This window comes from Ailuropoda melanoleuca, chromosome 2, assembly GCF_002007445.2.
Source record: "Ailuropoda melanoleuca isolate Jingjing chromosome 2, ASM200744v2, whole genome shotgun sequence".
NCBI lineage: Eukaryota > Metazoa > Chordata > Mammalia > Carnivora > Ursidae > Ailuropoda > Ailuropoda melanoleuca.
This window is the reverse complement of record NC_048219.1, coordinates 146,784,040-146,807,682: the sequence shown is the minus strand read 5'-3', so window position 1 is coordinate 146,807,682 and position 23,643 is coordinate 146,784,040. Positions and strand designations below refer to the sequence as shown.

At 36.7% G+C, this 23,643-nt stretch overlaps 1 protein-coding gene across 1 annotated transcript in view; it reads left to right on the top strand.

Annotated features, from left to right (window-relative positions):
* SESTD1 (SEC14 and spectrin domain containing 1) overlaps positions 1–23,643 on the top strand; it is a 128,328-nt gene that overhangs the window by 91,878 nt on the left and 12,807 nt on the right. The window contains exons 10-16 of the mRNA XM_019799233.2: positions 1,623–1,745; positions 11,125–11,319; positions 11,846–11,960; positions 13,410–13,569; positions 21,086–21,167; positions 22,013–22,135; positions 22,930–23,121. Of these exons, the coding sequence (XP_019654792.1) occupies positions 1,623–1,745; positions 11,125–11,319; positions 11,846–11,960; positions 13,410–13,569; positions 21,086–21,167; positions 22,013–22,135; positions 22,930–23,121 (990 nt within the window). The remainder of the gene's footprint in view (positions 1–1,622; positions 1,746–11,124; positions 11,320–11,845; positions 11,961–13,409; positions 13,570–21,085; positions 21,168–22,012; positions 22,136–22,929; positions 23,122–23,643) is intronic.

Sequence of the window (23,643 nt, the reverse complement as noted above, 5' to 3'; positions counted from 1 at the left end):
GCATAACCATACATCTGTTGTTGAATTCCTTATTTTAATTCAGTAACAGGTAAAACTTGATAATATTATTTTTTCTGTTAAAATTACTTCACTCTGTCCATGTAGTTTTGTACTGTGTGTGTGTGTTTACGTCTACGTATGTTTGTGGGTAAAGAGTTAGCAAAACCCTTTCTGCATGAGACTTTGATCTTTGCTTAACTGTCTAGCTCTGTTTCCCTGAAAACCTGTAAAACTTGTAATGTCAACTGTTGCTTTTATAGTAAAAATTATTCCGGATCTAGACTGGGAGAACTGTTTATACTTAATGGAAGGCATAACTTTGAACATTCTTGAATTCGGGACTTCTGTAGCATGCATGAGCACTGTGGGCTATGGACTTTTGATGCCCGAGTGTCCCCCACATCTGTCCCATATAGATCTCATCACCTTATGCCCGAACTGTTAGACTGCTTCAGAGACATGGCAGAAGAAAAATGCCTGATGTGCTCTGGCAAACTGTCGTTCCTCACCTTACATCCTACTGAGTGGTGCCAGTGGGACCTCAGATGGCCTGTAGGTCTGCATGTTTTAGTTCGTCCTAAGACCCCTAGAGGGTATTGCAGTAGTCTAATTCTACAGTTAGTTTGTAATTTTCAAAGTGACAAAAGTAGCATTTTAACTTCATATTAGTTAATTACTTAATTCATTTAGTTTTATCAGTACTTCAAGAAGAACATTTGACTATGAATCCGGACACGTGGCTTTTAGTCCTAGGTTTTTAATAATGGATTATATTACCTTGGGCAAGTCAGTTATCTCTGAAATTCAATTTTCTTAAGTGTTAGATAAGAAATTTGACCAGTGTCATTTCTGATGTCCCATCCAACACAAAATCCTATAGTTCTCTTATTTTCTTATCATCATAAATTAATTTTTAATCCTCTTTTATGGGAGCATTCCAGATTTCTTTTAGCCTGGCAGATGATAAGACAGCTGAAAGCCTAAGGTGCTACAGTGTACATTCTTTGAGATTTTGGTTCGGAAAAGTTGTCAGATTATAGCCATGTAGTTTGAAAAGAAACATTTACTGCCTATATGATAGAATTTAAAGAATTTGAATTAAAAATACTTGAGGGAGGCGCCTGAGTGGCTCAGTCGTTAAGCGTCTGCCTTCGGCTCAGGACGTGATCCCGGAGTTCTGGGATCGAGCCCCACGTGGGGCTCTTCTGCTGGGAGTCTGCTTCTTTCTCTCCCACTCCCCCTGCTTGTGTTCCCTCTCTCGCTGGCTGTCTCTCTCTCTCTGTTAAATAAATAAATAAAATCTTAAAAAAAAAATACTTGAAGAACTAGGGTGCCTGGGTGGCTCAGTTGGTTAAGTGTCTGCCTTTGCCTCGGGTCATGATCCTGGGGTCCTGAGATCAAGAACCTGCATGCTGAGCCCCGAATCATTGGGCTTTTTGCTCAGTGGGGAGCCTGCTCTTCCCTCTCCTGCCTGCTGCTCCCCCTGCTTGTGCTCTCTTTCTGTTAAATAAATAAAAACTAAAAATTACAAAAAAAGATTAGAGGAACTTTGGGAGGAGAAAATATTGAATGTTTGAAAAGCTTTTGATTATTTTAAGATTTTGTCTCAACTTCATTTATAGGTTGTGAACTGGCTTGAAGGGCCTGGATCAGAACAACTACGAGCCCAGTGGGGGATTGGAGATTCCATCCGGGCCTCCCAGGCCCTGCAACAGAAGCACGAAGAGATTGAGAGCCAGCACAGTGTGAGTGCTTTTCCTCTCTGCAAGTTACGGTGCTGTTATTACTGTGCATAATTAGTATTTGGTACTAAGGGATAAGTTGCTATAAACTTTGGTATAGGGACATAAAGTATAGTATGTTTAATATTTAGAAGCCATAAAGTACATTTTGACCACTGAGTATGTATTTATTGCAAGTTTGGTTTTTCTCTTGGCTCCAATACAGTTTTTATAATATTTTTATAGAAACAAAATTCATGTGAAATTTTAAAAATTACCATGACAGAATAAAGAGTGATAGTACAAAAATACGTCTATAGTCCTGAGACAGAAATTATGATCCTTAATTCCTCAGAGGGAGGCCTGGGATGTCCCCGCTTCATTAGGGAGTATACAGTACAATTAATGCCTGAGAGTAATTCCGGAATTGTGCTAATCACAACTGATGGAGAGTGAGTGCAGACGGTGCAGGATATCTTTCCATTCTTTGTGCGTTTAGGGGCTCCGACTTATAACTGTGAAGGGGTTGATCAAACAAATCACAGTTACAAAATTAGAAAATAATCTATAGGCAGATTATAGATCAAAATCATTCAAGAGGGCTTAAAATTTAACAACTTCTGTGTGGAAGAAGTTGATTTATCCTAAGCCCTTGCTTTATTAAACTTAACTCTTCATTATTGAGAAAGTGATCATCCACTTTGTGGATCAGTTCACCCCTTTACTTCCCCAAGTCCTCTTATTTCTGAAGACAATTTAAATAGGTTGACTAGAAAAGTGAAAAAATAAACAAATTCATTAATTTCTACCTCCTTAGATTATGTGGCTTAAAAAATTGATCAGTTTACACACACACACAGAGCATTCAACCTTGCATATGATATGAAGAATAAAACATTTTTCCATAAATAAGTAATAGAAGAAGCTAGCCTTCCCCTCCAAAAATAACCGAAAAAAACCAAAAAAAGCCAAATGCAAATGATCAGAAGACACCCTGATTGGATTTATGTGTTAATCGGGAAAAAAATTATGTGTTTAGGGATGAATATAACATGCATCCTGATCACTAGGATCTAAATGCACAATAACAGGGGCTCCTGGGTGGCTCAGTCCTTAAGCGTCTACCTTCGGCTCAGGGCGTGATCCCGGCATTCTGGGATCGAGCCCCACATCAGGCTCTTCCTCTAGGAGCCTGCTTGTTCCTCTCCCACTCCCCCTGCTTGTGTTCCCTCTCTCCCTGGCTGTCTCTCTCTGTCAAATAAATAAAAATAAAATCTTTAAAAAAAATGCACAATAATAGAGAACTGAAAAGAAAAATTGATGGATAATAATTTTAAACTCTGGGCCCAGATGATATTTATGGATTATCTGAACATCTCATTTTTTTCTTTGCCTTTAACTTCCCCAGTTGAAGTGGTAATTAAAAGCTGAATCGTATTAATAAATGTGTATTTTAACTAAGTGAGATTAAAAAATAAATGTTGAATCGCTTTTCTCAGGAATAAATTTGAATTGCTGACCAGGTATCATTTACTCTTTACTAAAGATGTGTTTTAACAATATCTGACATTATTTTCCTCTTTAATACATACCATTCTGTTTAGTTCCTTATATTGTTTTCTTTATAATAGTCCTCAGATCATCTTTAATAATCAGCATTGGCAGATAAAATATACACTGTACTCTATAGGACTTGTAATCTAGCTGAGAGAATAATATAGAAGAGGTATCACAAGATTTGGATTTGGAATCATCTAAAGATAGTGTATATATTGTCTGCAACTTTCCTAATTAGTACTTGTAAGAGATTGATTGATTGATTGATTGGTAGAGAGGGAATAGGAAGGGGGAAGGAGGGAGAGGGAGAGAGAATCTTAAGCAGGCTCCATGCCCATTGCAGAGCCCCATGCAGTGCTCAATCTCACAACCCTGAGATCATGGCCTGAGCCGAAATCGAATCAGGTGTTTAACTGACTGAGCCACCCGAGCACTCCAGTACTTGTACGAGATTTAGAAATGAAATCTTGTAATTGAAGATAATCTGTATATTTTATTCATTTCACAGGGTCCAACATAATATTTTTTCCTTTTACACTAAAAAAAAAATACTGAATAATTTGTATTTAACTTATAACCCCTGTTCCTGAGGTTATAATCTTTTAATGTTCTTGGTACTTTTAATTTTTTTTTTAAATTTTAATTTTATTTATTTTTTTAGAGAGAGAAGGGAGGGGCAGAGGGAAAGGGAGGGAGAGAAGTTTTTTGTTTTTTTTTTTTTAATTTTATTTAAGGGGCACCTGGGTGGCTTAGTCGGTTAAATGCCTGCCTTCGGCTCAAGTCAAGATCCCAGGGTCTTGGGATCGAGCCCCATGTCAGGCTGTCTGCTCAGTGGGGAGCCTGCTTCTCCCTCTCCCTCTGCCTGCCTCTCTCTTTTTCTCTCTGTCAAATAAATTTTTAAAAAATCTTTGAAAATTTTATTTATTTGAGGGAGAGCATGTGTACCCATGTGGGCAGGGAGGGCAGAGAGGGGCAGAGGGAGGGGATCTCAAGCAGACCGTGTGCTCAGCCTTGTGACCCTAAGATCCTGATCTGAGCCAAAATCAAGAGTTGGAGCTTAACCCACTGAGTCACCCAGGCATCCCTCTTGGTACTTTTTGAATAACTTAATTCTGTTGATATTTTTGATACTAACTGTGATTTATTTGAACCCTGTGGATTGTTCTGGAGCATGTTACTATAGGATAACTATATCGTATAATTTGTACCCTTTTTGGTTCTTTTTTTTTTTTTTTTTTTTTTANTTTTAAGATTGTGTTTATCAGAGAGAGAGAGAGAGCGCACAAGCAGGGGAGTGGCAGGTAGAGGGAGAAGCAGGCTCCACGCTGACAAGGATTCTGATGTAGTACTTGATCCCAGGACCCTGGGATCATGACCTGAGCCGAAGGCAGATGCTTAACTGACTGAGCCAGCCAGGCATCCCACCCTTTTTTGTTCATGAAAACAGTATTTGCTGTAGAATATTCTAGACTTCATCTAGAGGATTTAGTTATGAAAGTATCCCCGAAGTCCTTTAAATAAAGATATGTGACACATGAGGATTCTAAAGGCAGGATTTATCTATATTTTATTATTTTTTAAAGATGTCAAGAGGAGTAATTATACTTTGAGGTTGGATTATATACCTATTACAAAGAAGTTCGTAAAAGGAATTGAAAAGCACATTTTATATTGCATGTAGTATGGATAAAATTACAAACGGTATACATAGAGGTTCTTGGGTTTAGATTTTTGTTTCTGTATTTTTATTTATAAAATTTAAAAAACAATTTATTTTACTTACTTTTTTTAAAGATTTTATTTATTCATTTGAGAGAGAGAGCTAGAGAGAGAGACAGAGACCACGAGCCGAGGGTGGGGTAGAGGGACAGGGAGAAGCAGACTCACCACTGAGGAGGGAGTCTGGACGATGTGGGGCTCCATCCCAGGACCCCAAAATCATGACCTGAGCCAAAGGCAGATGCTTAACCAACGGGGCCACCCAGGCGCCCCTAAAAATTAATTGAAAGGAACAAATTGCTTATGGATAGCTCATGTGTGCTTAAGTTTACTTCTAATGTGAAATCATTATAAAATTTCAGAACTTTTGTATTGGAAAGGATCTTAAAGATTCTTCTAATACCATCACCTTATTTTTATACATCAGGAAACTGGGAGAGAGCATTTTTCAATCACTGGATAGCTGGACTAGGGTTGAAACACCGGTCTCTTCATACTCATGAAATTCTTTTTTCTCTCTCTGTATCTCTGCATTTCTCTCTCTCTCCCTTTCTATATTTTTCTCTGTCTCTGTCAGTCTGTCTCACTCACTAGCTCACTCTCAGAGAAAGCTACTAAATTTCATGGATGTGCTTAAGATAATAGCATTTTTTTCATTCCTATACTCTTAATATTTGAGGACATATGCACATATATTGATGTTTGCATTCATGGACTTGGTGCTCAAAGAAAAGAAACATTGATGACGTATTATGGATTTTGTTTCTTTAAATGATGTATGTCAGTTGCAAAATTGGGAGGTGGGGACAAATTGGATGGGAGTATAAAAGAAACAAAATTGGCCATAAGTTGACAGTTATTGAAGATGGATGGCACATGGGGTTCATTTTCCACTCTTGAATAGTTTGAAATTTTTCATTCTACCAGGTTTACAAATAAGAATTGCACTGTTTCAACCAATAGGTGGCACTACTTTGTCACCTTGTGAATAGGTTGATGCAGGATGAGTATATTAGCTTATGATGTTCTAACGTTTTATTAAAAGCTTTATTTTCTCTTTGTAAATAAGAGTCAACACTTTAAAGCATATGTTGGAGTTGTTCAGGTCTTAATGAAATTATGACTAATTTCTAGTGTATTGATTGCTTAATAGGGGTAGAAATCAACATACCATTTTGTATTAAATCACTCTATCAAATATTAAATTTTAGATTCTTCATAAAAGCATAATTCATAAAGCTAAAAATAAGCCCAAATTTATTAGAATATGTGGTATTAATATACAGAAAATGAAAATCTTACTAATATGTAGTTCTTTGTCAAGGAGTGTCGAAAAGAAGTTTGGTTTTTTTAATACAAGGTAAGCACAACAAAAAATATGAAGGTATAAGAAAATGATTATAGTAACTTAAAATAAATTTTAAAGTGTTTTAGTTCAGTAATCTTATTTTATCTTTTGGGTTGAGATAAGTAGTTGTTAGGAAAAACACATCATAGGAATGTACAGAAGTATAAATCTCTGAAACTTTAGTATTCTGTTCGTATCTCCCATCTCACAGTGCTGACTTTCGGTCTTCAAATAGAACACTGTTGTGTTGTGTCTAATGATAAGCAGCAAAACGTGTATACATGAAGAGTCAACACCCATCCCTCGCAAACATATTAGCCTTAATTAAGTGAGCTGGCAGTGTTTCTTTCCTACTAGATTAAGGGATTCCTGTTTCTTGGTTTAAGAATAAATACCCATTATTTCACCAGCTGTGCCTTACCACCAGTTCCCACATGATTCCAGGGTCAATCCTGATGACTACCTCTGTCCTAGTATGTGAGCATTCAAGCTCATTTCTTACCTACCATCTAAATCCAAATTACATGTCTTGGAATTGATTCTTTTTTCTATGCAGTTAAATGTTCATAAAAGGTAGGCCAGGGGATGGCCAAGACTGAACTGAATGCAGCCTGCTCACCTAAGGTTCCATACATTTTATATTCTATTTCCTGGGAAGAAACATTTTGATTAATTTGAAGAGAGAGAGAGAGTGTGTGTCTGTGAATGCCGGATTTTTTTTTTTCCTTACATCCTAGGGAGAATGATTATTTCTTTAGGACAGCCTCAGTTCCTAATGTGAGTTTCTTTAATTTCAGGTGTTAATTTTAAGAAACGTACTAGTTCTTAAATTGTTTGCATCCTTGTTCTGGTTACTAGGGCCTTTATTTTACAGGTTCAGACTAGGAAAAATATCAGCTCCAGGATGGTTGTTCTTAACCTTAGTGGTCCTAAGAGTTATCTGAAGTGATCGTTAAACTGCCTCTTGCAGAGCCATATGCCCACAGACTCTGATTTACTAGGTCAAGGATGGGGCTTAGGTGTTTTTAGTAAGCACCCCTGGTAATAGGATATGGATAGATCTCACTGTAAGACATAGTGACCCAGGATGCTAATCCTTTCGTTTACTATTTTTCTCTGAATCATGACTATTCTTCAAAGAATTGTATCTATTTGTTTAGAGCATTAACTAAATTGACAGGTACTATAGAGAAGACTATGAAATCCCTCTCTATTTCAGAACACTACTGTGATATTTTTCTCAAGTAGTATTTTCTGCTTTAAATCCGTCTCCATTAACCTTTATAATCACTGTATGGGTTCAAAAGTATTTTACACATAGTATTATGTAATGAATTTATACAATAACCAATAAGGTAGGTAAGACAGATAATATCATCACTGTTGTACAGAACAGGGTTTCTCAGTCTTGGCCCTATGATACTGTGGGCCAGAGAGATCTTTGTTGTAGGGGCTCACCTGCGCATTATAGGTTAATTTAGCCGCATCACTGGCCTCTACCCACTAGATGCGTCAGCATTTTGCCTTCTCAGTTGTGACAGCCAAAAATGTCTCTGGATATTGCAAAATGTTCCCTCTGAAGCAAAACAGCCCCCAGTTGAAAATCACTGCTCTAAAGAAAGAAACAGGTTCTGAGAGATAAGTGACTTAATAAAGATGACACCCTTTATAAGGAGAAAAGATTTGAGTTCATCTTTCAGATCTGTCGTTCTTTTCTACATCTGACTACATTGTCTATATAATGATATTCAAAGATTTTCATAGTAGTTAAAGCAATAAAACAATATGACAAATTAGAGAAACCCAAGTTTTAGCTACAAGGCACAAAAGTAGACTACATTTAGAGCAGTTCCTGTTACCTAGTTAATTTAATGTCAGCTAATCTACATTGTCTGATATAAAATGTTTTATATGTTCATTCAGTACGTATTAACTGAGCACATACTAAATGTCACATGTTCTAGGCTCTTGGGTATATAGCACTGTCTTATAATGTGGAACTTAAATTCATATTGGGAAAGAGGGAGTGGAGAGCAGGTAAGGCAAGGGGCTTTTAGGAAAGACCTCTCTGAGGAGATCACATTTAATCAGAAACCTTGAAATGATATGAAGGAGTAATTCAAGCAAAAGGCAGTTCAGATTGAGGACACAGAAGTAAAAACACTGTAGGTAGGAGCTTACTTGCCATTGTAAAGGAACAGCAGGTATGTTGGTGGTGTTGCAGTGCAGTGAGCAAGGTAAGGAGTCACACGAAACAGTGTTTCTAAGGGAGTCAAGGGCCAAATCATGTCCATTTAGCCCACAAAAGGGAGCTTGAAATTTATTTTTTTTTAATTTTATTTATTTGACAGAGAGTGAGAGGGAGCGAGCACAACAGGGGGAGCAGCAGGCAGAGAAAGAGGGAGAAGCAGACTCCCAGCTGAGCAGGGAGCCAGATGTGGGGCTCCATCCCAGGATTCTGGGATCGTGACCTGAGTTGAAGGCAGATGCTTAACCAACTGAGCCACCCAGGCACCCCTTGACATTTATTTTAAATGTTACGTGAAATCCTTGGAGGGATTTTTGAGCAGAGAATTGATTTATGTTTTTAAAAGATCTCTGGCTACCATATAGAAAATAAGGACTAGGGACAAACAACAAAATAGGAAGACAGGAGACTAATAAAATGGAGGCAGTAGATGCAATGAGAAGTTGTCACATTCCTGAGGTTGAGCCAGCAAGACTTGCTCTTGGAAGAGTCAGATGTTTGGCCTTAGCCACTCTTAAGTTGGGGAAGACTGGAGAGAAGCAGGTTGGGAGGGTGCAGAATTAGTAGCTTCAGGGGCAGGTTAAATTTTAGATGTCTAATACTCATCCATATGGAGATAGCTAGTAGACACTTGGGCATCACTGTCGGGTTCCTGGAAGGGGACAAGGTGAGGATATTAATGTGGGAATTATCACCATATAGATGTTATTTAATGGCATGGGACTAGATGAACTCATCCAAGCCCAAGGAGTATTGATTTAGAAGAAGAGAGCCTTTGGAAAGCTGAACCCCGGGTCACTCCTAAATTTACGGGACAAGAAGCAGAAGGAGGGCCAGCAGAGCTGTTGTGTCTGAGGGGAGAACAGAAAAAGGCATTTCAAGGAGGAAGTGGTCACCTTTTTGAAATGCAATTGAGAGGCCCAAATAAGATAAAGACTAAGAATTTGCTAAGGGCAGGAAGGACAAAACCCTGATTAGAACGGGTTAAAAAGAGAATGGAAAATAGAAGATAGAATGAGTATAGAGTACTCCTTTAAGGAATGGTCTTGGTCTTGAGGTTTTTTTTAATTGTTTAATTTATATATAGTAATATATATTATATATGTATATATAAAATACACATCTTAAATGTATATTTTGTTGTTTAATGTAAGACACTGCAGCTTATTTGCTGGTGGAAATAATCCAATTGAAAAGGATGAATTGATGAAGGGAGAGAGAAGATTAAGTGCAAGGGCAAAGCCTTGTGTAGGCAACAGAGAGTAGAGATAGCACAAATGAAGTTGGCTGCTTAGAAGTGGGGACAGTTCATCTGCAATTTTAGTGGGGAGGGAAAACATAGGGCTGCACAAAGAGGAAGGGTCATGGGTTTGTCGGTGAAACGATGAGAGAGTTCTCTTCTGATTGCTTCCGTGTGAATTAAGTTAGATTTTTGGCTGAGAATGAAGAGGGGAAAAGGGAGTTGGAAATTTAAGGAGTGAAGAAAACAATCATGAGAGGGAAAATGAATTGAATAGAGAAATGTGATAGGATTGCTGAAGGCCTATTTGAAGTTACTTATATATACTTTATATATTTTTATATGGAGAGAGTATATATATTTATATATGCTATAACTTTAAAAAGACAGTCGTTCACATCATTGTTATCCATTCCTTGTTGCTACTCTGGTGTAGGTATACAGTAGGCAGAGAAACCAGGTCTGAGGTCTTGACAGATGGATGGGATGGAAGGAAGAGAGCAAGGCATGAGCATGGGTTGTGCTCTAGGAAGTGGTTATAGCTTCTGACCAAAGATAGAAGTGAGAATGTGAGACTCTTCAGTGCTGGACTGTGAAACAAGCAGGTCAGTGGATTGGGCAATCTCATGGGGTTTTAGGAGTGAGTATCCTAAAGGGTGTGAACGGGAGATCAGTAGCTGGTAGTTAGAGAATGAGATTCTTGAAGTTAAGATTTGGGAGCTGTATAGTAATATATGATTATGATAAGAATTTACGTCTGTTGGTGTAGGTGGCTGAGGTAGGGTGGGGACAGGATGGTTGGAAGTGAGGGAGGCAATCAGGAGACAAAGTTTAGAGTGCTGCATGGATGCATACGTGGTGGGAATCAATGGGAAGGCTGGCCCAGAGAGGAGGGCTATGACCTTTGCCAAACTCCCTAGAAGAGGGTGTGTAATGGGAAAGGTTTGGAAGAATGTCATCCAACAGCATGCACTTTAGAGATGTGGGTTTTGAGAGAAAGGGAGAAGAAATGGTCTGGTAATAGTTTTCTCTGAGGATGGACAGGTTTCAGGTAGAACAAGAAAGAAAAGGAAACATTTAGTGACCAGGGTGAATATTGATATTTCCAAGAGTGAGTTTTGGGGGTTATGTGGAAGGATATGGGGGTTGGGGACTTCTCATCCTCACTTTAAGTAATTTTGCCTTAGATAATATCATATATGTTACTTAGTTTATCTAGAGGAATTAGAAAATGTAATGTGATTCTTCAGGAGCCAATTCGATCCTTAATTTACAACATGTCTGTTAACAGGAATGGTTTGCGGTGTATGTGGAACTTAATCAGCAAATCGCAGCACTCTTAAATGCTGGGGATGAGGAAGATCTTGTGGAACTGAAGTCACTGCAGCAACAACTTAGTGATGTTTGCTATCGACAGGCCAGTCAGCTGGAATTTAGGCAAAATCTCTTACAAGCAGCTCTTGAATTTCATGGTGTTGCCCAAGATGTAAGTGTTTACTCTGATTGCTTTTTTGTTCTTCAAATGATCTGAACACTTATCTGCACATAATTTTTGCAGGTTTGCATGTCTCCTAATTATTTTTCTGGAACAATAAAGTAATTTACTCGTGGGGAAATGATAAAAGTCTTTGATTTTTTTAAAATTTTCATTTTTAAGTCATTTTGCATGCAACTAAACCTTTTTTGTCTGAATAGTGTTCCAACCTAGTTGGTTATATTTCATTTTGATTGTTTCTCTGTTTATGCTCTATAACATAGATTGAAATGGAAGTTTCAATACTTTCTTACATTCTGCTGATCTGGATATAAATCTTTGTCTTCCTGGTGCATGCATCTGTGTGTTCTGTCTTTTCAGATAACATGTATTCTAATTATTTGTCCTTGTCTTTTAACAGCATAGTCTTTTTCAAGTGTAATTGTGATAACCTCATTAGATATAAACCTCATTAATCATTAAACACTTTAGATGCTGATTACATCAGGGTTATCTCTTTGGTGTCCCTCTGCTTTAGTTGTCTCAGCAGTTGGATGGCTTATTAGGGATGTTGTGCGTAGATGTAGCACCAGCTGATGGAGCATCGATTCAGCAGACTTTAAAACTGCTTGAAGAGAAGCTGAAAAGTGTTGGTAAGCAGATTTTAAAAATGCTGAAACATAAGCGTTCATTTTTTAGAAATATCATTACTATGGTTAGACAACTCAACTTATACTGAACTAATTATAATTATTTATAGGAAACACAGGAAAAATTAGTATAAAATAGGTTTTATTCCCTTGAAGGGTGTAATACGTACTAAAATTTTTATTTTTCGTTGATGGTCAGTCACCCTTCCTTCGTTGGGCCTTTAAGCCTTTCTTCTTTACCCAGCTATATCTACAGGTGCTATGTCTTGCATATACTATGAACAGTTATTTGTAGAGCATGCATAAGCTGTAATTAGCTGTGAAGTGTTCTGTGGTAAATCCTGTATGCCCCAAACTGTGTTTTATGCAATGATTTTTGTTGTTGCTATATCCTAACCTTGTGAATAAATAGGTTTGGTTCTGTGTGTTTGTTTCTCCAAATTGGGAATATTGCCAAGGTTACCTACTCTCCCAAGGGGAAGAAGGTCCCATTTCACTTGCCACCAAGGCCTTTTATATTTTACTACAGTAGGAAGGAAATACAGTGAATTTCCCTAGGTCGTGACTGGAGAGAAGATAGTGGACGTACAAATGGGAAGGGAGGGTTGTTCCGGGTAAGATAGGAGGGCAAAGGGGAATGGAGGCGAGGAAGCAGAAACCTAAGACAGATTTAGTAGAAAATGATGACACGTGGTTGAACCAAATTAATTAATTATTGAAAAGGATTTGAGGGAACGAGTTTGAAAAATCATGTTCATATGGGCATTTTACTTTTTTGCAGCCTTTGTTATTTTAACACGATAGGCATGATGCATATTTTGTATTTAATTTGCCAAATGCAATTCATTTCAAAGCATCTGAAGCTTTCTAGAGCCATGCTTCTCCTTTTAAAAAGCAAAGAAGAATTCCTGTGTGCTTGTCTGGTTTGGAATACTGTAAATCTATCCTAAGTGTTGCTTCTCGTTAGGTGTAAGCTGGAAGATGCCTGAACTCAAAATATTCAGCATCCTTTTTCAGTGATGATGCATTGCTTGAATGCTTTGAAATCTTGTAACTCTTATATGTTATTTTGAACAAAATGTTTGCCATGTTCTCCTAAAAATTGGACTACATTAAAGCACAGAGGAAACAAATTGAAAAATATTACTAATCAAAATGAAAATTCTCACACTTTCCTCCTGCTTTCAGTTTTCAAAAATAATTATCATCAATGGAAAATCACTCTTCGAAAATTCTCTTTAGGCAGATTTTGTCATGAGAGGGAGCTCAATTTGAACCACATTTAAAGGGGTTTATTGCTTGAAGTGTTCAGAAAACCCCATCCCAAGGTAGTTTAACGTACAAAGCTGTCATGCTTGGAATCCAAGTTTAATATCTGCTGGGAGGATTTACTTGAGGGTGGGAAAGCACCTCCTTTGTTTAAGAGATTAAATCTAGGAACTTTTGTTTTAGATGTAGGATTACAAGGTTTGCGTGAAAAAGGTCAAGGTCTTCTGGATCAGATCTCCAATCAAGCATCCTGGGCCTATGGAAAGGATGTAACCATTGAAAATAAAGAAAATGTGGACCACATACAAGGAGTGATGGAAGATATGCAGCTTAGGAAACAAAGGCAAAGTTTGACTGTTAATGTTAATTTTTGCTAAAATAACATAATATTAATAAAATGAGAAGTGATAAAATTTATGTTTTCCACACAAAATAGAAGTTCTAACCTGTTAATACAGTAGACATGTAGTAGGTTTTGGTGAATGTAATTATTGTATGTAATTGTACTAGCAAATAATGACAATTTGTTCCATTAATGGTACTTTTCCCCTTTTTAATTCAGTAAAATTTCAGTTACACCCAAGTACTTCGCGTTCCATATCTCCAGTATAGCCTATGACTTTTATCTTTTAAAAAAACTCTTGGGGAATTTTGCTTTTCCATTTTCATTTGGTTTAGAGTTGCTATTAAATGTGTCATCTACATTGATCAGTTTCTTCATCTAAACTTCTGACGCACAGATTGTCACACATTCATTGTACTCATATTTGCTCTGAAAGAATTAGACAACAGACTCTGGGTAAGAGGCTATTTAGTTTTATTTCATATTGAGGTAGGAATTTAAAGGATTCTTTGAAAATTCGATTTGCAGTAGTAACTGAGAGAACATTATGAAGCAAATGATTAAATTAATATATGAAGGTATATACCCTGTAGCATGGTGTATGAAATTTTTGCACACTTAGAAATTTTAAGGTCATCAACAAAACTTCACAGAAACTATCTCTACATCACAGAGAAAATACTCATTAGGCAGAAATTCCTTCTAGCCTCACATGCAAACTTACCCATTTCGTTATTTTATTCTAATCACAAAGGATGCTATAGCTCTGTTCTTAATAAGCCAAGTACCCTCATGTCTTTCCTGTCTACTCTCATCCTCTACTCTGATCTCTGCCTCTTATTTAAATGCTTAAATCTCTCATTAAAAAAAAAATTACACACATGCCTATACTTTCCTCTTCAACCCTTTCTTTGTCTTCTAGCCCTAGAATTCTCCTTCCTGACCGCTAAGTCATTTGAAGGTCTAATCTACACTCATATACTATTTCCTCACTGCCTTCCATTTACTTTTCAACCCTCCTCAGTCTGACTTCTGCCCTCACCATTTCACTGAACTTGCTCTTACTGATGTTGCCAGTGACTTTGTAATTACCGTGTAATAAATGCTTGATCTTGCTCAAAATCCAGGGAATATTTTTAGTCTTCACATTGCTTGATCATGCTGAATAGCATCAGACACAACTGACTTTTTCTTCTTGAAACTTTCTGACAACCTTGTCTTCTTTTGAAAACACCGTCATGATCCTGGCACTCTGATTCTTCTTAGTTTTCTTCACTGCTTTTTGTCCTCTAGCTAATTTCAAGGCTTTCAGGGTTTGCTTTGAGGCCAAATCCTCTTATTCTTTGTTCTCCCTGGACGGTCTCACTACTTGAATCACTTTCTTTTATTTGATTGTGATTGAATATTTATGTTTCTGACCCAGACTCCTGTCCTATGCTTTGGACCCATAATTACAGTTGGCCTACTTAGTATCTCTAGATGGATGCCCCACACATTCCTTAAACCTAGTATGTCCAGATACTTGCTCTTCTCTTTTAATTTCTTATCTATGTTAAAGTTACCATCAGCTACCAAATTGGGGATTTATCCTAAAATCCATACTCTTCCTCATCCCATATAGCCTGATCAAATGTCTTAAGTTCTGCTGTTTCTGAATCCTGAACATTTTCTATTTAAGATCTTTTATCTGTCTCTGGCCTTGATCCTCTGTAGTCTGTTGTACATGAGAATTATCTTTGTAAAGTGCATATCTAATCATAAAACCTCACTCAGTGATTTCCTGTTTTCTCAAATGAAGTTCAGTCTCCTTGAAATAGTGTAGGAGACCCTTCATAATTCAGTCCTGCATAATCTTATCTCCTGCAACTTTTCCATACAGGCACAGTTGTTTTTATTTTCTTGAATGCATCATGCTGTTTCATGAATCTATGATTTAGAATACTTCTTTCTTCATTTTCTACCTTGTGGATTTTTACTTATTCTTCAAGACTCAAGATAACTTATTTTTGGAAGGCTTTTTAGATTTGTAAGGCATGTTAGTTACTCGTTCCTCCCTGCTCCCATAGAACTCTCTACATAGCTCCACAATAGCACTCACCACATTGTTTCTTTAGAAGTCTGCCACCCAAAATGGGACCAACCTAATAGTTGAGACTGTGAAGCACATTATCTTACACCTGACAGTATGCATTAAATATATCTATGTTATCACCTTCATCCTTAAATTGTCTTACATTATTTAGCTTCAGATTTTAAAAATACTTCTCATCATCACTTCGTTTTAGTCCCTTGTAGAATTACTTTAACCAAATTCATTTTAGTACTATATTAGGGCTTTTATAAAGGGCGTTCTTATAAAAACACAGCCTTGTGACAATGGTTTCTATATTGTTATTCAGCTTCTTTAAGAACACTGATTGTAGTGGAGCTCAGTGCCTTCTGGGTAACTGGTCTTTAGTGTTTGGGATTGTAGTGAGTTCCCCCTTCCATCTAAAGTACATGGAATTGCATGAGAACAAAGGGAATGGATCAGAGCTGAGTTAGCTCAAGTCATCTTGAAAGTTCAGTCTGTATATTATACAGGATGGACCACAGTAAAATTTTAAAATACTCTGAATTATTTCTCTATACACCCAGAGATCAATAGAGTTTTTTTTCTTCTCTGGAACATAGGTGGAGTGTTTTTTTTTAATTCAAAATTAGATATTATTTTGGATAATGTAATATAATGAAAAGTGTTAACTCTTTTTGTTTATTTTTGTAAGCTTTATTAAAATGCCCTTTAAAAAAAAACTCAGATTATGTCTGTGAGATTCAGTACCAATAATTCATATATTGAGTAGACCAGTCTTTTCACTGCTATAAAATATGTTTTCCATGAGTATTCCATAATTTTTCACTTTTCTGTTGGACACTTACATTGTTTGCTGTCTTTTTAAATTTAAATTCAGTGAATTAACATATGGTATATTATTAGATTCAGAGGTAGAGGTCAGTGATTCATCCATCATACATAATACCCAGTGCCCTCCTTAATGTCCATCACCCATTTACCCCATTCCATCACCACCTCCACCTCCAGCGACTGTTTCCTGTGATTAAGAGTCTCATGGGCGCCTGGGTAGCGCAGTTGTTAGGCGGCTGCCTTCGGCTCAGGGCGTGATCCTGGCGTTCCGGGATGGAGTCCCACATTGGGCTCCTCTGCTGGGAGCCTGCTTCTTCCTCTCCCACTCCCCCTGCTTGTGTTCCCTCTCTCGCTGGCTGTCTCTCTGTCACATAAATAAATAAAATCTTTAAAAAAATAAAAAAAAAGTCTCATGATTTGTCTCCCTCTCTAATTTCATCTTGTTTTATTTTTCCCTCCCTTTTCCTGTGATCCTGTTTTGTTTCTTAAATTCCACATATGAATGAGATCATGTGATAATGTCTTTCTCTGATTGACTTATTTTGTTTAGCATAATGCCCTTTAGTTCCATCCATGTCATTACAAGTAGCAAGATTTCATTTTTGATGGCTGCATAGTATTCCATCATATATAGATACCACATCTTCTTTATCCATTCATCTGGTGATGGACATATGAGTTCTTTCCATAGTTTGGCAATTGTGGACATTGCTACTATAAACATTGGGGTGCCTGTGCCCCTTCGGGTCGCTACATTTTTATCTAAGTACCTAGTAGTGCAGTTGCTGGGTCATAGGGTAACTCTATTTTCAATTTTTTGAGGAACCTCAATACTGTTCTTCAGAGTGGCTGCACCAGCTTGCATTCCCACCAACAGTGGAAGAGGGTTCCTATTTCTCCACATCCTCACGAACATCTGTCATTTCCTGACTTGTTAATTTTAGCCATTCTGACTGGTGTGAGGGTGGTATCTCATTGTGGTTTGATTTGTATTTCCCTGATGCTGAGTGATATTGTGCATTTCTTCATGTGTCTGTTGGCCATTTGGATGTCTTCTTTGGACAAATCTCTGTTCATGTCTTCTGCACATTTCTTGACTGGATTCTTTGTTTTTTGGGTGTTGAGTTTGATAAGTTCTTCATAGATTTTGGATACTGGCCCTTTATATGATAAGACAGTTGCAAATATCTTCTCCCATTCTGTTGGTTGTCTTTTGGTTTTGTCGACTGTTTTCTTTGCTGTGCAAAAGCTTTTTATCTTGATGAAGTCCCAATAGTTCATTTTTGCCTTTGTTTCCCTTGCCTTAGGAGACATGAGTAGCAAGAAGTTGGTGCAGCTGAGGTTGAAGAGGTTGCTGCCTGTGTTCTCTAGGATTTTGATGGATCCCTGTCTCACATTTAGGTCTTTCATCCATTTTGAGTCTATTTTTATGTATGGTGTAAGGAAATGGTCCAGTTTCCTTCTTCTGCATGTGGCTGTCCAGTTTTCCCAACACCAGTTGTTGAAGAGACTGTCTTTTTTCTATTGGATATTCTTTCCTGCTTTGTCGAAGATTAGTTGACCATAGAGTTGAGGGTCCACTTCTGGGTTCTCTATTCTTTCCATTGATCCATGTGTCTGTTTTTGTACCAGTACAAAACATCAGTCTTGATGATTGTAGCTTTGTAATAGAGCTTGAAGTCTGGAATTGTGATGCCACCAGCTTTGGTTTTCTTTTTCAACATTCCTTTGGCTCTTTGGGGTCTTTTCTTGTTCCATACAAATGTTGGGATTATTTGTTCTAGCTCTGTGAAAAATGATGGTATTTTGATAGGGATTGCATTGAATGTATCAATTATTCTATGTAGCATAGACATTTTAACAATATTTGTTCTTCCATTCCATGAACATGGAATGTTTTTCCATTTGTGTCTTCCGCAGTTTCTTTCATGAGAGTTCTGTAGTTTTCTGAGTACAGATCCTTTGCCTCTTTGATTAGGTTTATTCCTAGGTATCTTACGGTTTTTGGTACAGTTATAAATGTGATCGACTCCTTGATTTCTCTTTCTTCTGTCTCATTGTTAGTGTAGAAATGCAACTGATTTCTGAGCATTGATTTTATATCCTGCCACTTTGCTGAATTCCTGTGTGAGTTCTAGCAATTTTGGGGTGAAGTCTTTTGAGTTTTCCACATAGAGAGTATCATGTCATCTGCAAAGAGTGAGAGTTTGACTACTTCTTTGCTGATTCAGATGCATTTTATTTGTTTTTGTTGTCTGATTGCTGAGGCTAAAACTTCTAGTACTATGTTGAACAGCAGAGGTGAGAGTGGACATCCTGATTATGTTCCTGACCTTAGGGGGAAAGCTCTCAGTTTTTCCCCATTTAATATGATATTCGCTGTGGGCTTTTCATACATGGCTTATATGATATTGAGGTATGTTCCCTCTATTCCTACACTGTGGAGAGTTTTAATCAAGAAAGGATGCTGTACTTTGTCAAATGCTTTTTCTGCATCTATCGAGAGGATCATATGGTTCTTGTCCTTTCTTTTATTAATGTAGTGTATCACGTTGATTGATTTGCAGATGTTGAACCACCCTTGCAGCCCAGGAATAAATCCCACTTGGTCGTGGTTAATGATCCTTATATTTTATTTTATTTTTTTTTAAAGATTTTATTTATTTTTGTGAGAGAGAGAGAGAGCATGACCTGGGGGAGAGGCAGATGGAAAGGGAGAGGCAGACTCCCTGCTGAGAAGGGAGCCCGATGCAGGGTTCAATCCCAGGACTCTGGGATCATGACCTGAGCTGAGGGCGTATGCTTAACTGACTGAGCCACCAGGTACCCCAGAATGATCCTTTCAATGTACTGTTGGATCCTGTTGGCTAGTATCTTGGTGAGAATTTTGGCATCCATGTTCGTCATGGGTATTGGTCTGTAATTCTTTTTGGTGGGGTCTTTGTCTGGTTTTGAGATCAAGGTAATGGTGGCCTCATAGAAAGAGTTTGGAAGTTTTCCTTCCATTTCTGTCTTTTGAAACAGCTTCAAAAGAATAGGTACTCTTCTTTAAATTTTTGGTAGAATTCCCCTGGGAAGCCTTCCAGCCCTGGACTCTTGTTTTTTGGGAAATTTTTGATTACTGTTTCCATTTCCTTGCTGGTTATGAGTCTGTTCAGGTTTTCTGTTTTTTCCTGTTTCAGTTTTAGTAGTTTATACCTTTATAGGAATGCATCCATTTCTTCCAGATTGCCTAATTTGTTGGCATATAGTTGCTCATAATATGTTCTTTTAATTGTTTGTATTTCTTCAGTGTTGGTTGTGATCGCTCCTCTTTCATTCATGATTTTATTTATTTGGGTCCTTTTTCTTTTCTTTTTGATAAGTCTGGCCAAGGGTTTATTGATCCTATTAATTCTTTCAAAGAACCAGCTCCAAGTTTTGTTGCTCTGTTCTGTTCTTTTGGTTTTTCTATTTCATTGATTTCATTGCTCTAAGCTTTATTAATTCTCTTCTCCTGTTGCGTTTAGGCTTTATTTGCTGTTCTTTCTCCAGCTCTTTAGGTACAAAGTTAGGTTGTGCATTTGAGACCTTTCTTGTTTCTTGAGAAAGGCTTGTTTTGCTATGTATTTCTCTCTTAGAACTGCCTTTGTTGCATCCCAAAGGTTTTAAACAGTTGTGTTTTCATTTTCATTTGTTTCCATGAATTTTTTGAATTCTTCTTTAATTTCCTGGTTGACCCGTTCATTCTTTAGTAGGATATTCAACCTCCATGTATTTGAGTTTTTTCTGAATTTCCTCTTGTGATTGAGTTCAATTTCAACACATTGTGGTCTGAAAATATGTAGGGAGTAATCCCAATTTTTGGTACCAGTTGAAACCTGATTTGTGACCCAGTATGTGATCTATTCTGGAGAATGTTCCATGTACACTTGAGAAGAATGTGTATTCTGTTGCTTTAGGATGAAATGCTCTTAATGTATCTGTGAAGTCCACCTTGTCCAGTGTATCATTCAAAGCCCTTGTTTCCTTGTTGGTCTTCTGCTTAGATGATCTGTCCATTGCAGTGAGTGGGCTATTGAAGTCCCCTACCATTATTGTATTTTTATCAATGTGTTTCTTTAATTTTGTTACTGGTTTATATAATTGGCTTCTCCCAAGTTAAGAGCATAAATATTTACAGTTGTTAGATCTTTTTGTTGGATAGAGCCTTTAATTATGATATAGTATCCTTCCTCATAACTTTTTTTGTTTTCTTTCCTTCCTCAGAATTAGTATTTGAGAAACTATATGTTTATCTTTGAGCCTTGTTTAATGCTAACTGGCAATGGAGATTTCTTTGGGTTTTAGTGTAATACTTTGTTTATGCTTTGCTTCATTATTTCACAGAATCCATTCTATCCTCAGGAGGGTTTGTAATTAGGTATCTTTCAGATATTTTGAAGTTTTGATATTTTGATGTAACAAAGATGTCCTTAAAATTCTTACAAATCAATACAAAGTATTTGAAGTCTCCATGGTGTATCGGATTAAGTATTTTAGTATACTACAAAACGTGTGCCAGATGATGATGGTAAAATAGTTATTAACGAAACTGAAATGATGTTCTACCTTTATGTTTGGGTTTATTAGATGTGAAGACATGGTAGATGTGCGAAGGTTAAAGATGCTTCAGATGGTGCAGTTGTTTAAATGTGAAGAAGATGCTGCCCAGGTAAAAGATCAATCAGGCACATGATGTAGTTGTTTTCTCTTAAAAGATTGATTTTACCTAACTGTAAAAAAAGTGTACTTTTCATGGTCCTAAGAAAGAGATTGCATTAAGTCAAATTCTAGTTTATCTTATTAAAATAACAAAGTGTTTTTTATTTCTAGTTATTTTACTGGTCTTATTTGACTTACCTTCTCAATGAGATCCTCTATTGAGTGAGAAATTGGGATTATTATTTATAATTGTTGACTTGTTAGTTATATCTAGGATTAAAGCTGGTGTAGCACATTGCTTTTTTAACTTGCAGGAGGGTTTTTCAACTAGATAAACCATATGCTATCTTTTTGTAGTTAGCATCAGAGAACATCATTTCAGCTTGACCTAGAGGAACTTTATGATTTTAAATAATAACATAAATCTCTAATGAGATTCCAGTAAGATCCATATTACATAAACACACAATCTTTTTTTTAATTTAAATTCAATTAATTAAAATATGGTGTTTTACTAGTTTCAGAGGTAGATTTCAGTGATTTATCAGTCTTCTATAATACCCAGTGCTTGGACATTAAGGAGAATACACAATCTATTAATATAAATCATGTGCTATTAATTTTTTAAAAGTGCTTCTCTTTAATATATCTTGTCCTTAGATTTTAAAAATTTTGAGGGGAAGGAAAGGTCATTAATTCATGTAGCTTTCATTAAATGAAATAAGCTATTAAGAGCTTAGGTTATAACTAATAGATTAATTAATCATATGGTAGTAATTTTTCTTTTTATAAATATGGTGTTTTGGTTTAATAAGAGTAATGGATCCAGCTTCACTGTTCTTTATTTTTATTTAGGCAGTAGAATGGCTAAGTGAACTTCTGGATGCCCTGCTTAAGACCCACATCAGATTGGGTGATGATGCTCAGGAAACGAAAGTTTTACTGGAAAAGCATAGAAAATTTGTTGATGTTGCACAGGTGCAGAACTGGTTATCTTCCTTTTCTACAAGCTCAGTGTTTGAGTAGCTTTCTGCATGATTATAATGTAACTTAACCCTCCAAGTCCAAGAAGGTTAGTTATGTTATTCCAGAAATATCACAGAACTAAGAAAATGTCAGCTGGTGCATCAAAAGTAGCCTGCATAAACTTGAGATGGTTTATGTTTTCCTGAATACAGGTTCTGTATGTTCCCCCAATTTATGTTTTATGTTATGCCATTTTTTTAGGCAATCCAGCTATTCATTCACGAAAGTTAATAAGAAATGTGTATTAATAGCGCTATAGTAGAAACCCCAGTTTCTCTATCTTACCAGTGTTAGGGTAACAATACAGATTGTGTGTGTGTGTGTGTGTGTGTGTGTGAAAAGTATCTTAATTTATTTTCGCTAATAATTGAGTTTTCAGTGAACAATTGTGCTTTCCTATATGGGATATAAAGTACCCTATAAAGAACCCATCTTTACCCATTTGTTCTGGGTAATGAATGATCAGACATTCTTTTTGGCCTGTGGAATTGACAAGAATGAGATGGGGAAAACAGAAGAGAGCAAAGCCTTACAAAAAAGAAACTTACTAAAAATTCAAAGTATTGCTTCCCCATCCTTTTTTATATGGCTGCAGTTAATTTGTAGTAGTAAGTGCCAGTGGAGTCATTCAGTATTGATTTCCAGTAGTGTTACTTATTTGCAACCACAGTCTTTCCTGCACACTTTCCCATCTGTCTTTTCAGAATTCTTTTACTATAATTTCATGTTTACTTTTTCTTTTTTAGAGCACTTATGACTATGGAAGACAGTTGCTACAGGCCACAGTTGTGTTGTGTCAATCTCTGCGCTGCACATCTCGGTCATCTGGAGACACACTTCCTCGACTGAACAGAGTATGGAAGCAATTTACAATAGCGTCTGAAGAGAGAGTGCATAGGCTGGAAATGGCTATTGCATTTCACTCAAATGCCGAAAAGGTTTGCTTTTTAAAAATGTAGTCTCAGTAGTATTTATTGTGTATGTTTAAAATGTATTAATTTTAATATTATAATTATGTGATTAGCCTATGTTTTTTTCCCAACTTATATTAATCCCATTGTTAAAAGTTTGTTTAGGTATACTATATTGTCTTAGAGAGATCAAATCAAATTCTCGTAGTATAATCCACACCAGTGCTGGCTTATTGTGGTTGGAGAAATCCAAAACCATCTAAGTAAGAGTCCTCTCTCAACAGTGCTTCTCTTCTTACCAAACCTGACCCCCAGAATGAGCTCTCTATCTTTAGGGTGGCACAACTCCCATCGCTTTCATTATGCAAAGAAGGGACTTTTTGCCTCTGGAACTACTAATTGTCATAAATTTTTTAAAAGGGCACTTTGTAATTTTATAAGGTTTAAAGTAGAGACTACCTAGCTAAAAATAATGAGAATAAAGATAAAACCTTTTTCCATATATTATCTTTAAAGATTCATTCTAGAATTTATTATTTAATGAATTCA